This window comes from Tauraco erythrolophus, chromosome 8 (genome assembly GCF_009769465.1).
Source record: "Tauraco erythrolophus isolate bTauEry1 chromosome 8, bTauEry1.pri, whole genome shotgun sequence".
Taxonomy (NCBI): domain Eukaryota; kingdom Metazoa; phylum Chordata; class Aves; order Musophagiformes; family Musophagidae; genus Tauraco; species Tauraco erythrolophus.
Window position 1 is genome coordinate 5,512,583 of NC_141472.1, and position 15,210 is coordinate 5,527,792.

Sequence of the window (15,210 nt, forward strand, 5' to 3'; positions counted from 1 at the left end):
AAACTACTGAGTAAGTGGCAAAATGCAGTTTTCTTTCAGGCACGTGATAACTTTTCAGAAAACAAAATATTTGAGTTACAGAGTAGAAGGAAGTAGAAGCTCTGAGGTAAAAGTGAAAAAAATACTCTCAGAATCTTTTATGTTATTATGAACTGTAGGGAAACAAAAGATGAATAATAACTTAAACATGTTAGTATTTCCAGTTTTAAATAAACTTCACTTAAAAATGATCATTACAAAAATGACGGGTTTTTTTCCAGGATTATTTTTTTGCACCCCTCCATTTGCTGAAAAGGGTGAATCAGGCAGCCGTTAGGGAAACATCTTGCCCTAACACTTTTTCACAAAGCGAAGCTCTTTGTCCTACTGTGGTGACTCTCTTCTGCAGCAGGATAAGTGCAATCCAAACCCTGCAGCACCATTAATGTGGAAGGGAGTGGGTGCAAAGGCAAGCTGAGGACAGGTGAAGTTAATCAGTGACTTGGGAATTCAGGAACATTTGCCATTGCCTCATGTGGCCTGGTTATAAGGGCTTGTTTGGGTAAAATTTTGCTAGGTTCTTGGGATTGTAAGACAACGGTCAAATGTGGTTGTTCCCAGAAGCAGATAGCGGGAACTCTGAACTTGGATAAGGAGCTGTGATCTGCCACAGGCTGTAGTGGGAAGGAGGGATGTTGTGTCAGCAAAACTGCTGCCTTGGCTCTGTGCCCTGCAGGCACGAGGTGGGTAATGACAGCGGAGCACAGTGAGAGCCAGCACGGGCAGCGAGTGAGGTGCCAGCTGGGTCACTCTGGGCCTGGTGGCAGCGTTAGGAAGGCAGCTGCAAACACCTGCTTGTTTCCAAGAGGGAGCTTGTGGGAGACTGAATTCCCCTGAGACTGTGGGACACAAAAGAGTTTCCCATGAGATCATGGAACACAAAAAATAGAAGTGCTTGAGAACTGCAAGCAACAGATAACAACACCACATGTGTTAGACACAGAACTGAGAACAGCGACCTTGGGAAGAAGAACACAAAGATGTTCTTACAGTAAATAAGGATTGGGACCAAATGAAGGAAGGGGGCTTGTTGCATGTATATAAGATTGCCAGCTTGGCTCAATAGATGATTTCACCTGTGCTTTCACCTGGAGCACTAAGCACGGTCCCTGCCTTACTCCTCCACAAATGGTGCTCAAACAGGGACCAGATATTCAAGTCGAATGACAGGACAAAGACATGGAAGAGAGAAGTCTGGTGGAGGAGCTCAATTGAACTAGGAATGGAAAAGGCTGCGTAGCAATTTCATTGACAAAAGAAGGGAATTTCTTCGACAGAAGATGGGACAGTTACCTCAACAGGAAGAGGTAAGCAGGAATTTCGTCTACAGGAGATGACGCAGCTAGGAATGATGGGAAGCAGGGTTTCAAGAAAACACAAGTTTGTCTTTGAGGCGTTGACAGAAGTGCTAGAGAAGCAGCATAGCACTGCCACCGGCACCGACCTGATACAGCTCCTGGCGTGGGTATGGGCCCACGTGCCGGAGGCAAACTCTTCAACTATCGATACGACGGGGACTCGGGACGCTGTAGGCGTTCAGCTTTGGGACGCGGCCACCCGTGGGGATGCCGCCCCGCAGCGACAGCCGACAGCCCGGCGCGCTGCGTTCGGGGCGGTGAAGGGGGCGGCGGGAGAGAGCGGGGGCGAGGGGGCGTCGGCGTCCGCCGGCCTCGGCGCTGCCTCCCTCGCGGTCCCACTGGCAGAGGAACCGTGCAGAGCTGCCGGCCTGGAAAAGCCATCACCGCATCCTTTTGATCCAGGGCCCCGAACGAGAGCCAGACTAATTTCCTTCCCCCCCGCCCCTTCCAACGATGCCGCTACACCGGCACTCCCGCCAGCCGCGCCGCCCCCGGCTCCCCGCACCGCGCCCGGCGGCGCCCCCCGAACGCCGCCGCTGCCGCTGCCGGCCGGGGCTGCGGCGTCTGCCCCGGCGCTGCCGCCCGTGTGCGGAGCGAACCGCGGCGGGAGGGGACGGAGCCCCGCGGCGGGCCCCGCCGTGCCGGTTCTGTGGCGGCTGACGGCCCGCCTCGGCGGGAGGGGCTCAGATCAGGACTCGCTTCGCCATGTACAGAGGCGATACGGCCGTCGGTGTGCGCCGCAAAGCTTTGCTGCCTCATGACTCTGGGTGTTGCGCATGCGCGATGGCGGCCGATGTGTCGGCGGCGCCGCGGCGATAACGACAGCAACAAGAAGGCGCCGAGGGGGGCGGCCGTCGCAGGGCGGCTGGGTCCCCGTTCCGCCCCGCCCCCCCGCGCCGGCCGAGGGGAGGAGGGTCTGACCCCCCCTGCCCCGCTGCCGCCTCCGCGCCTCATCACCGCCGCAGCCGCGCCGGGAGAGCGGCGCCTTTGCCGCCGCTCGTGGCCCGGGATTTACCGAGAGACAGCACATCCAGCGCGGATCTGGGGTCTCAGTGCTGCAGAACGCCAAACGTGCCTATTCCATTGCACACCAGTGAGCGCTCACCGCGCTTCCAGGGCCTACAGCAGAAGGGAACAGGCGAGCTGACCCTCCCACGAGTGCAGCTCTTGTGCCAAAGTCGTTAATGCCGGCAAAGATCTCGCATGAATTCTACCATCGGAACGCTGACGCCATTAGGCGACAATTTGGCTTAACACGAGAGCAAGCCCGCTCCGTCGTACAGTGGTGTAGTAGCTGTCAAAATACGATCACGCCACCAGTGTGTTAATCCTCGTGGTTTACGTTTGCAGGAACTTTGGCATACACCTCTCATGGGACACGTGTATTTTTGTCATCATGGGGTATTGAGCATGTTACTGGTATTCCTTACAATCCTACTGGGCAAGCGATCATAGAACGCGCACATGGTAGTTTGAAAAATGCGCCTTTAAACCAGAAGGGGGAATGAAAGGGAAATCTCCCAATGAAAGAATAGGTGAAGCGTTATAGGTGTTCAATTTCTAAAATCGACGGAAAGACGATCTAGCTCTGATGGCAAAACATTTTGGGATGGATAAAATGTCACAGAACAGTCAAAATCAGGCACAGGTCATGGTTAGGGATTTGAGAACAGGAAAGTGGGAAGGACTGTAGAAGCTAACGGCCTGGGGAAGAGGGTATGCTGGTGTCTCTGCAGGCCAAGAAAGTCGATGGGCACCTGCCAGGTGCGTGAAGCCTCATCTACAACGAGAGCATCCGCCGACACACAGAGCGCCGACAGCCGCGCAACACGAGTGTCAGTCGGCCCGTGAGGAAGAGCAGTTGGTACCTCAATTGTGGGAGGCCCCCGAGAGAGACTGGGAAAGAATCAAGAACCGGTGGGAGAGGAGACTTCAAAAAGACTTGGCTAATATCGAATTAATGACAAAGAATTACAAACTGGACTTAGTTGTGAGTATGTAATTTGGAAAAAAGAAGCTGGGAGGGTTGTTGTTGAACAACATGTTGCGATCCGCAAAACCCGTGGTCAGCCAGCAGGGCACGTACCTGGCAGCCTTATGGCACACACTGGCCACGCGTGCAGCAACACCCGGTCAGTGTCTTTTTCATAGACTCTGTCGAGGGTACAGAACAGATGGCGCGGAGCGGAGGGAGGCCGCGGAGCACACTGTGTGGATAAACAGGGGACGCCCTGAAGGTGCCGTGCCTGCCTCCCTTCTCCAGGATGACTCTGCTGATTGACACCCTCCTGCTCAGCAGAATCTTGGGCATGATCGAGATGGTAGTGATGTAGAGTCTCTTAGACCCTTAGTGAAAGGAGGATTAATGCTATTGATAATTTTATTAATATTGGCTTGTGTAGTGCTTTGTTCATTGCAGTGCTTTCAGAATGCTATTGTGAGGGCCCTGAACCGACATGCATTTGCCATCATGCTAAAACAAGAAGGGGAAGATGTGGGAGACTGAATTCCCCTGAGACTGTGAGACACAAAAAATACAAGTGCATGAGAACTGCAAGCAACAGATAACAACAACACGTGCTGAACACAGAACTGAGAACAGCGACCTTGGGCAGAAGAACAGAAAGATGTTCTTAGAGTAAATAAGGACTGGGACCAAATGTGGGAAGGGGGCTTGCTGCATGTATATAAGATTGCCAGCTTGGCTCAATAAACGATCTCGCCTGTGCTTTCACCTGCACCATTCAGCTGGGTCTGTGCCTTACTCCTCCACAGGAGCTGCTTTTCTCTGAGCACTGGCCAGACTCATCTGTATCTGAAATTCCCAGATAGCCTAAAAGTTGCTCTACTGTGGGAAGGACTAAACCAGGCTTAATGTAATGCTGTTTTATACAAAGAGCTTAGGAGATGCCTGAAGAACTACCAGTTGGCTGAATGGAGGGCTGTCAGCTACCTTTGGATTTCCAAAAGGTGTTCAATAAGGTTTGCTGCTGAAGGCTCTTAAAGAAATTCAGCTGCTACAGGAGAAGCAAGTTGTTGCTTGATTGAATAATTAGCTAGAAGATAGGAAATAGAAGATCAGCTGTCACAGAGGGGAGTCAGAGGGAGTTTCTTTGTATCTTTGCTAGAACCTGTATTCAGTATATCATAAACTATCAGGAAAAAAAAAACAGTGAATGCTGAGTTGATTAATTTTTCCTGTGAAATCAACTGATATGTTGCAGTAAAGACAAGTTGCATCTGTGGAGCTTTAAAGTCTTCATGCTCATGGGTGGTTGAGTGATACAGTAACAGGTAATATTAACCGTAGGTGAGGGCAAAGAGATGCAGCCCGAGACCCGGATGGCTGCATGTTTCCATGGGAGCTCTGTCTGGCTGCCACATCCATTCTGCCACATGCAGGGGACTCAGCCTTCTGCTAGGTGGGTACCATAGCTGAGCTCCTTCTGAGAGGGTGAAGGTCACCAGTTAAACTCACCTCTTGAGCTGGCAGGGTGGCTGCACCCTTCCTGTGCAAACTGCCATGTCACACTCTGTTGGCACCACTCCTGGTCGCTTGCACTCCCCATGCTGCTTTTTGCAGGTATAGGGGTGGCTGCCATTGCTCTCACAAAACCCAGGCCATGTCAGTGACTCCTGGGAGAGCTGCTGGCTCCTGGGGGTGTCTTTTTGTTCCCCTGGCATTTCCCTGCCTCAGGAAAAGCCCCTGTGCACCAAGATCTGCCTCTCTGTTGTGGATCGGGCCAGCTCTGGAGCAGCACCCCTCCGCGACAGAAGTAACGACTTACATCATGCAACCAGCAAGAATTTGCCTCCTAAGTCTCAAAGTACAAACTGCCACTGTCTTGAGCCTCACATGAGAGAATGCCTTATTTATTATATTATTATAAAATTCTAATTTATAATATTACCCTTTAATTGCCTTATTCTTTATTAAGTTCAGTGGACTCTGTTTAATCCTGTCAAAGAGTATACAAGTAATCTGAAAGAAGAAAGAAAAATAACTTTCAGCTCAAAGATACTGTACTGCAGTTGCACAGTGAGAATGTGGGACCAAAACTGAGAAGTGAGGGAGTTAATTTCAGAGGAAAGAGATTTGTGTCCTGCTTTGTGCCTGGAAAGAAATGTCTAGTGCTATTAGTTGTTTTAGAGACTACAAGGTAACTATCAAAATAGATCTAAATTTCTAGATTAGCTTTAAAACCCTGCAGAACAATTCTCATAAATGCAAACATCAAGAAATAGGTATGAAAATAATTTTTAAAAAATATTGATAGCACTAAACTGCAGAAACAACATGATCACATTTCATTGGAAAATGGATAATTTGAAGGCAAAAGAACATACCTTAGGCAGTGGTTTCTTCTGAGCACAGTTTATACCTCCAATAAAGACCATATTGGGCATCACTGGTCTGGCATACTCAAACACAAAGTCGAATCTCAGAAGCCAAACAGAAGCAGAGTTCAGAAGGTCTATCAGGTTTACATCTCTCTGAAGAACTTCAGAAGAAAGCTTTAATGCATCTGCGTAGTAACCATTACAGTACTCAAGCTCCAAGAGTGAAATCAGTGCATTTTCCACTCTCTGGAAAAATGTCATGCGGTCTGAGTTGAAGGAAAATAGTCTTGGGATATAGGACAGAGGGTTTGGGCACTGTGGTGCTTCATAGTGTAAGCTGCAAGGAAACCCTCTCATGAAGAACACAAATGGAAGAGAAAAGTAATTCGCAACTATTGCTCCGCACATAAAAATAGGGTCTGTTAGGACGGCATCAAAGTGGCTTTGATTCAGGTACTGCAGGGTCTCCTTGTGATCGAACAGGTCCTTGCACTGAACAAAGAACTTACTGAAAACGTTCACGGAGCTGCTGTATATTGCTTGAATGTTCAGAGGGAAAGGCAGGTCCTTCAGGTTAGCAGCAACATACTCTTGAAATGCGTTATCCAGCTCTTCTAATGTGCCGGTCACTGGGTATGTTTTCACTGTGTATAGCGCCTGTCTTGTTCTCATCTCCCACGTTACTTCTGGTACAAGCACGACCACTTCGTGTCCTCTCTCAGCGAGCTTTGCAACCACTTCTTGCATGCTAAGCCAGTGGCTTCCTAGCATGGGCACGACCAGGAGTTTCCCTCCATCTGAGAGGCCAGGAAGGAGAAGGATAAAAATCCAGGCACAGCAAAGCCTCGAAGTCATGTTCGCGTGGTCAGAAATGTGAAATCAGTCAGGTCTGTGAAAGTCTTGTTCAGGCAGTAGCTTGAAGATACTTCTGAAGGAAGCCGAACGGTTTTTCTGTTGAGCTGTTCTGCTTTTTCATCAGCTTCCGGTTAATGATTCACTGCTCTGGGTTGTGGGTTGGGCTTGTGTTGTTTTTTTTTTTTTTTTCATTACTCATGAAGCCAGATTACTTGTAAACCCTTTCCTCTGCTGTTTCATTGTGAGGCTGATCTGGCAGCTGAGGGGGAGACCTGTGAAGCTGAAGCCCAGGTTCTTGCTTCAGAGCAGTAATACAGTTGTGTCACAGCCTATGAGATGGGCCTTCAGCTGAAAACTCCTCACCACCTGCCTGTACATCAAGTAGAGGCCAGACACAGGACATGTGCTAAATGTGTTTTAAGGACCACTGCTCCTTGCAGGGCTTGAACTGCTCAGTGGAGTCTCAGGTGTGAGCCCAGGAACCAGACCTGCCTTAGCTAACGAGCAGCTTCAGCACAAGGGTGGGTTTGCAAGAGCCATCAGCCTCCCAGCATTGCTTCTGCAATGCACGTTTTCCTATCAGCCTTTTGATTTCTTTTTCCCAGTTTACCACTGTCTGTAGCTTCTTCCTTGTGTAGGGAAACTACTGAGTAAGTGGCAAAACACAAATTTCTTTCTGGCATGTGATAACTTTTTCAGAAAACAAAATATTAGAGCTTCAGAGTAGAAGGAAGTAGAAGCTCTGAGGTAAAAGTGAAAAAAATACTCTCGGAATCATAGAATCATAGAATGGTTAGAGTTGGAAGGTACCTCAAAGATCATCTAGTTCCAACCCCCCCCCTGCCATGGGCAGGGACACCCTCCACTACACCAGGTTGCCCAAAGCCTCATCCAACCTGGCCTCAAACACTTCCAGGGATGGGGCATCTACAGCTTCTCTGGGCAACCTGTTCTCCTGCCTCATCACCCTCTGAGTGAAAAATTTCTTCCTTATATCTAATGGAAATCTCCCCTCTTTCAGTTTAAAGCCATTGCCCCTTGTCCTATCACTACACGCCCTTGTCAAAAGTCCCTCTCCAGCTTTCCTGTAGGCCCCCTTTAAGTACTGGAAGGCTGCGATAAGATCACCTCGGAACCTTCTCTTCTCCAGGCTGAACAGCCCCAGCTCTCTCAGCCTGTCTTCATAGCAGAGGCGCTCCAGCTTCTTTTTTTCTCCTTTTTAAAGATGGGGGCTATGTTGCCCCTTTTCCAGTCAGTTGGAACTTCACCTGATTGTCATGACTTCTGAAATATGATGGATAGTGGCTTAGCAACTTCATCTGCCAGCTCCCTCAGGACCTGCGGATGCATCTCATCAGGTCCCATGGACTTGTCCACCTTCAGCTTCTTTAGATGGTCTCGAACCTGATCTTCTCCTACAGTGAGCGGTTTTACATTCTCCCAGTCCCTGCCTTTGCCTTCCTTGGCTTGGACTGTGCAGCTGGAGCTCTTGCCAGTAAAGGCAGAGGCAAAGAAATCATTGAGAACCTCAGCCTTCTCCATATCCCGGGTAGCCAGGTCCCCCGTTTCCTTCCGGAGAGGGCCTACATTTTCCCTAGATCTCTTTTTTTCACTGACATATGTATAGAAGTTTTTCTTGTTGCCCTTGATGTCCCTGGCCAGATTTAACTCTATCAGGGCTTTAGCTTTCCTAACCTGATCCCTGGTTGCTCAGACAATAGCTCTGTATTCTTCCCAGGATACCTGTCCTTGCTTCCACCCTCTATAGGCTTTCTTTTTGTGCCCGAGTTGGTCCAGGAGCTCCTTGTTCATCCATGCAGGCCTCCTGGTGTTCCTACCTGACTTTCTCTTTGCTGGGATGCACCGCTCCTGAGCTTGGAGGAGGTGATCCTTAAATATTAACCAGCTTTCTTGGGCCCCTCTTCCCTTCAGGGCTTCATCCCATTGTACTCTAGCAAGGAGATCCCTGAAGAGGCCAAAGTCTGCCCTCCTGAAATCCTGAGCCTGCTGTGCACCCTCCTTGCTTCCCTAAGTATCTTGAATTCCACCATTTCATGATCACTGCAGCCAAGGTGTCCTTGAGCATCACGTTCCCTACCAGCCCGTCTTTGTTGGTGAGAACAAGGTCCAGCAAAGCACTTCTCCTCGTTGGTTCCTCTACCACTTGGAGAAGGAAGTTGTCATCCATGCATTCCAGGAACCTCCTGGATTGCCTATGCCCTGCTGTGTTGTCCTTCCAACAGATATCGGGGTGGTTGAAGTCCCCCATGAGGACCAGGGCTCGTGAATGTGAGGCAGCTCCTATCTGTCTGTAGAGGGCCTCATCCACCCAGTCTTCCTGGTCAGGTGGTCTGTAGCAGACCCCTACTACTATGTCCCCTGTCCCTGCTCTCCCTTTAATCCTAACCCATAAGCTCTCAGTTGGGACCTCATCCATCCCCAGGTGTAGCTCCATGCACTCCAACTGGTCTTTGACATAGAGGGCAACCCCTCCACCTCTTCTCCCCTGCCTATCCTTCCTAAAGAGCCTGTACCCTTCTATTTTGACACTCCAGTCATAGGATTCATCCCACCACGTCTCCGTGATTCCAATAAAATCATATTCCAACAGGAGCGCACACACTTCTAATTCCTCTTGCTTGTTCCCCATGCTGCGCGCATTGACATAAAGGCATTTAAGTTGGGCCCCAGATGAATCTGACTTCCTGGCTGGAGTGGCTGGAATTCCCTTCTTCTGTTCTACAGGTACTTCCAGCATATCTTTATCATTCTTGATATTACCCCCCTCCCCCTTCGAATCTAGTTTAAAGCCCTGTCAATGAGCCCTACTAGCTGTTGCACTAAGACCCTTGTTCCCCTCTGAGAAAGACAAGTCCTGTCTGGTGCCAGTAGGCCTGGTGCCATGTGGCCCATGCCATTGTCTAAAAAGCCAAAATTGTGGCGATGACACCAGCCACAGAGCCACTTATTAATCGACTGAATGCACTTGCTTCTTCCAGTGTCATTGCTCTCAACTGGAAGGATGGATGAACAGATTACCTGTGCCCCAGATCCTCTTACCACCTGTCCCAGGGTCCTGAAATCCCTCTTGATCGACTGTGGACTCCTTGTTTCAGTTTCATCTCCACCCACATGAAAGAGCAATAATGGGTAGTAGTCCGTGGGCTGTACCAGGCTAGGAAGTTTCCTAGCGGCGTCTTTAACCCGGGCTCCAGGGAGGCAGCAGACTTCCCTCAGAGCAGGGTCGGCCCGGCGTATTGGACCTTCCATCCCCTTCAGATGGGAGTTGCCTATAACTGCTACCCTTCTTTTCTTCCCTGTGGAGGCGGTCTTGATACAACAGGTAGTCCTCTCTGACCCTGGTGACACCTCCAGTGTAGATGGTCCCTCAGCTTCACCATCCATCGACGGGCCTTCCACCTCCAGAGCCTCATACCTGTTGTTCAGGGCCACCTGGGGAGCTGAGGTAGGCAAGGAGCAGGGGGGTCGCCTGTTGCCCCGAGCATGGACTTCCTTCCATTCGTGGCTCACCTTTGACTTACTGTCTTCTGTGCCGTGTGGGGTGCGGAATCAGAATGCCCTTTGTTTTGGGTTGCCTTTTCTGGGTCTTCCTGATTATGTTTTTTATATCTTAAACATGTTATTATTTCCAGCTTTAAATAAACTTCACTTAAAAATGATCATTGGAAAACTGACTGGTTTAGTAAACAGCATTTTCTCACAGATTGATTTTTTTTTTTCAAGGTTTTTTTTTTTGCACCCCCCCATTTGCTGAAAAGGGTTAATCAGGAAGCCGTTAGGGAAACATCTTGCCCTAACACTTTTTCACAACAGCGAAGCTCTTTGTCCTACTGCGGTGGCTCTCTTCTGCAGCAGCATAAGTGCAGTCCAAACCCTGCAGCACCCTTAATGTGGAAGGGAGAGGGTGCAAAGGCAAGCTGTGGACTGGTGAATTTAGTCAGTGATTTGGGAATTCAGGAACATTTGCCATTGCCTCATGTGGCCTGGTTATAAGGGCTTGTTTGGGTAAAATTTTGCTAGGTTCAGGGGACTGTGAGACAACGGTGAAACGTGGTTGTTCCCAGAAGCAGATAGTGGGAACTCTGAACTTGGATAAGGAGCTGTGATCTGTCACAGGCTGTAGTGGGAAGGAGGGATGTTGTGTCAGCACAACTGCTGCCTGTGGCTCTGTGCCCTGCAGGCACGAGGTGGGTGATCACAGCAGAGCACAGTGAGAGCCAGCACTGGCAGCGAGTGAGGTGCCAGCTGGGTCACTCTGGGCCTGGTGGCAGCGTTAGGAAGGCAGCTGCAAACACCTGCTTGTTTCCAAGAGGGAGCTTGTGGGAGACTGAATTCCCCTGAGACTGTGGGACACAAAAGAGTTTCCCATGAGATCATGGAACACAAAAAATAGAAGTGCATGAGAACCGCAAGCAACAGGGACCTGATATTCAAGTCGACTGACAACAAAGATATGGAAGAGAGAAGTCCAGTGGAGGAGCTCAACTGGACTAGGAATGGAAAAGGCTGCGCAGCGATTTCTTCGACAAAAGAAGGGAATTTCTTTGACAAAAGAAGGGACAGCTACCTCAACAGGAGGAGGTAAGCAGGAATTTCGTCTACAGTAGGAAGTGAAGCAGCTAGGAACGATGGGAAGCAGGGTTTCAACAAAACACAAGTTTGTCTTTGAGGCGTTGACAGAAGTGCTAGAGAAGCAGCATAGCACTGCCACCGGCACCGACCTGATACAGCTCCTGGCGTGGGTATGGGCCCACGTGCCGGAGGCAAACTCTTCAACTATCGATAACGGGGACTCGGGACGCTGTAGGCGTTCAGCTTTGGGACGCAGCCACCCGTGGGGATGCCGCGGCGCAGCGACAGCCGACAGCCCGGCGCGCTGCGTTCGGGGCGGTGAAGGGGCCGGCGGGAGAGAGCAGGGCCGAGGGGGCGTCGGCTTCCGCCTCCCCCCGCAGCCCCGGCGCCGCCTCCCCCGCGGCCCCACCGGCAGAGGAACCGTGCAGAGCTGCCGGCCTGGAAAAGCCATCACCGCATCCTTTTGATCCAGGGCCCCGAACGAGAGCCAGACTAATTTCCTTCCCCCCCCGCCCCTTCCAACGATGCCGCTACACCGGCACTCCCGCCAGCCGCGCCGCCCTCGGCTCCCCCGCACCGCGAACGCCGGGGCCGCGGGCGCGGCGTCTGCCCCGGCGCTGCCGCCCGTGTGCGGAGCGAACCGCGGCGGGAGGGGACGGAGCCCCGCGGCGGGCCCCGCCGTGCCGGTTCTGTGGCGGCTGACGACCCGCCTCGGCGGGAGGGGCTCAGATCAGGACTCGCTTCGCCATGTACAAAGGCGATACGGCCGTCAGTGTTCGCCGCAAAACTTTGCTGCCTCATGACTCTGGATGTGGCGGATGTGTCGGCGGCGGCGCATGCGTCGGTGGCGGCCGGAGCCGCGGCGATAACGACAAAAACAAGAAGGCGCCGACGGGGGCGGCCGTTGCATGTCGGCTGGGTCCCCGTTCCGCCCCGCCGCACCGGGGCCGGCTGAGAGGAGGAGTGGCTGACTCCCCCACCCGCCCAATGCAAACATCAAGAAATAGGTATGAAAATAATTTTAAAAAAAAATTTCAATAGCACTAAACTGCAGAAACAACATGATCACATTTCATTGGAAAACGTAGAATTTGAAGGCAAAAGAACATACCTTAGGCAGTGGTTTCTTCTGAGCACAGTTTATACCTCCTATAAAGACCATATTGGGCATCACTGGTCTGACATACTCAAACACAAAGTCGAATCTCAGAAGCCAAATAGAAGCAGAGTTCAGAAGGTCTATCAGGGTTACATCTCTCTGAAGAACTTCAGAAGAAAGCTTTAATGCATCTGCGTAGTAACCATTACAATACTCAAGCTCCAAGAGTGAAATCAGTGCATTTTCCACTCTCTGGAAAAATGTCATGTGGTCTGAGTTGAAGGAGAATAGTCTCGGGATGTAGGACAGAGGGTTTGGGCACTGTGGTGCTTGGTAGTGTAAGCTGCAAGGAAACCCTCTCATGAAGAACACAAATGGAAGAGAAAAGTAATTCGCAACTGTTGCTCCGCACATAAAAAAAGCGTCTGTGAGGATGGCATCAAAGCGGCTTTGATTCAGGTACTGCAGGGTCTCCTTGTGATTGAACAGGTCCTTGCACTGAAGATAGAACTTATTGAAAAGGTTCACAGAGCTGTTGTATCTTGCTAGAGCCTTCAGTGGGAAAGGCAGGCTCTTGAACTGAGCAGCCACGAAGTCTTGAAATGCGTTATCCAGCTCTTCTAATGTGTAGGTCACTGGGTATGTTTTCAGTGTATATATTGGCTGTCTTGTTCTCATCTGCCAGGCTATTTCTGGTACAAGCACCACCACTTCGTGTCCTCTCTCGGCGAGTTTTTCAACCACTTCTTGCATGCTAAGCCAGTGGCTTCCAACCATGGGCACGACCAGGAGTTTCCCTCCATCTGAGAGGCCAGGAAGGAGAAGGATAAAAATCCAAGCACAGGCACAGCAAAGCCTCGAAGTCATATTCATGTGGTCAGAAATGTGAAATCAGTCAGGACTTTGAAAGTCGACTTCAGGGAGTAGCTTGAAGATACTTCTGAAGGAAGCCGAACGGTTTTTCTGTTGAGCTGTTCTGCTTTTTCATCAGCTTCTAGCTAATGATTCACTGCTCTGGGTTGTGGGTTGGGATTGGTTGTTGTTTTTTTTTTTTCATAACTCATAAAGTCAGATTACTTGTAACCCCTTTCCTATGCTGTTTCATTGTGAGTTCCTCAGTGTTCAATGGAGAACCAGCTCCTCAACATGCTGGTCAGATTTCTTAGGATTTCTCTCTTGATCATTGATTACTGTGTCCTGTCTTACACCTTGGCCAGGACCAAGAAAAGCAAGTCTGGTGTGAACACCACCAACACCACATTAACAAACTAAAAGAGCCTCAACAAATTTCATTGTGATTGGAAACATGGATGTTCAGGTAATTTCTCTGAGGACAGAACAGGAGACCCTCAGGGTAAGTGGAAAGGGCAGATGAACCAACACTTCTGAGCTAGTAGGGATCCCCACAGTCTACAATGAAACCAAGAAGAGACACAGAGAGGCTGATCTGGCAGCTGAGGGGGAGACCTGTGAAGCTGAAGCCCAGGTTCTTGCTTCAGAACAGTAATGCAGTTGTGTCACAGCCTATGAGATGGGCCCTCAGCTGAAAACTCCTCACCACCTGCCTGTACATCAAGTAGAGGCCAGACACAGGACATGTGCTAAATGTGTTTTAAGGACCACTGCTCCCTGCAGGGCTTGAACTGCTCAGTGGAGTCTCAGGTGTGAGCCCAGGAACCAGACCTGCCTTAGCTAACGAGCAGCTTCAGCACAAGGGTGGGTTTGCAAGAGCCATCAGCCTCCCAGCATTGCTTTTGCAATGCACGTTTTCCTATCAGCCTTTTGATTTCTTTTTCCCACTTTACCAATGCCTGTAGCTTCTCCCTTGTGTAGGGAAACTACTGAGTAAGTGGCAAAATGCAGTTTTCTTTCAAGCATGTGATAACTTTTCAGAAAACAAAATATTAGATCTTCAAAATAGAAGGAAGTAGAAGCTCTGAGGTAAAAGTGAAACAAATACTCTCAGAATCTTTTACGTTATTATAAACTGTAGGGAAAAAGAGATGAATAATAACTTAAACATGTTATTATTTCCAGTTTTAAATAAACTTCACTTAAAAATGATCATTGGAAAACTGACTGGTTTAGTAAACAGTATTTTCTCACAGATTGAATTTTTTTTTTTCAGGAATATTTTTTTTTTTTTTTGCATCACCCCTATTTGCTGAAAAGGGTTAATCAGAGAGCCGTTAGGGAAACATCTTGCCCTAACACTTTTTCACAGCAGCAAAGCTCTTTGTCCTACTGTGGTGACTCTCTTCTGCAGCAGGATAAGTGCAATCCAAACCCTGCAGCACCATTAATGTGGAAGGGAGTGGGTGCAAAGGCAAGCTGAGGGCTGGTGAATTAGTGACTTGGGAATTCAGGAACATTTGCCATTGCCTCATGTGGCCTGGTTATAAGGGCTTATTTGGGTAAAATTTTGCTAGGTTCAGGGGACTGTGAGACAACGGTCAAATGTGGTTGTTCCCAGAAGCAGATAGTGGGAACTCTAAACTTGGATAAGGAGCTGTGATCTGTCACAGGCTGTAGTGGGAAGGAGGGATGTTGTGTCAGCAGAACTGCTGCCTGTGGCTCTGTGGCCCTGCAGGCACGAGGTGGATGATCACAGCGGAGCACAGTGAGAGCCAGCACTGGCAGCAAGTGAGGTGCCAGCTGGGTCACTCTGGGCCTGGTGGCAGCATTAGGAAGGCAGCTGCAAACACCTGCTTGTTTCCAAGAGGGAGCTGGTCTTCTCTGAGCACTGGCCAGACTCATCTGTATCTGAAATTCCCAGATAGCCTAAAAACTGCTCTACTGTGGGAAGGACTAAACCAGGCTTAATGTTATGCTGTTTTATACAAAGAGCTTAGGAGATGCCTGAAGAACTACCAGTTGGCTGAATGGAGGGCTGTCAGCTACCTTTGGATTTCCAAAAGGTGTTCA

General features: G+C 49.8%; 1 protein-coding gene and 1 pseudogene across 1 annotated transcript; both read right to left on the reverse strand.

The window, feature by feature from the left end:
• Positions 1 to 1,534: 1,534 nt before the first annotated feature.
• Positions 1,535 to 6,593, reverse strand: LOC147528305 (UDP-glucuronosyltransferase 1A8-like). The gene is made up of 4 exons (XM_086615851.1): positions 5,745 to 6,593; positions 5,309 to 5,379; positions 3,155 to 3,293; positions 1,535 to 1,765 (listed from the first exon to the last, which is right to left on the reverse strand). Exons 1-4 carry the CDS (start codon positions 6,591 to 6,593, stop codon positions 1,535 to 1,537), a joined length of 1,290 nt encoding a protein of 429 aa, XP_086471977.1.
• Positions 6,594 to 12,258: 5,665 nt separating this feature from the next.
• LOC147528306 (UDP-glucuronosyltransferase 1A8 pseudogene) lies at positions 12,259 to 13,152 on the reverse strand (annotated as a pseudogene).
• Between the last annotated feature and the right edge of the window lie 2,058 nt (positions 13,153 to 15,210).

Bases quoted from the DNA above. Each gene is read 5' to 3' on its own strand.
- LOC147528305 (XM_086615851.1), bottom strand. From the start codon at position 6,593: ATGACTTCGAGGCTTTGCTGTGCCTGGATTTTTATCCTTCTCCTTCCT. The intron at 5,380-5,744 runs GTATGTTCTTTT...TTCTTCTTTCAG, and splicing joins AGAAGAAACCACTGCCTAAG to ATTACTTGTATACTCTTTGA. The intron at 1,766-3,154 runs GTGCCCATCGAC...TGGCTTTTCCAG, and splicing joins AGGCTTCACGCACCTGGCAG to GCCGGCAGCTCTGCACGGTT.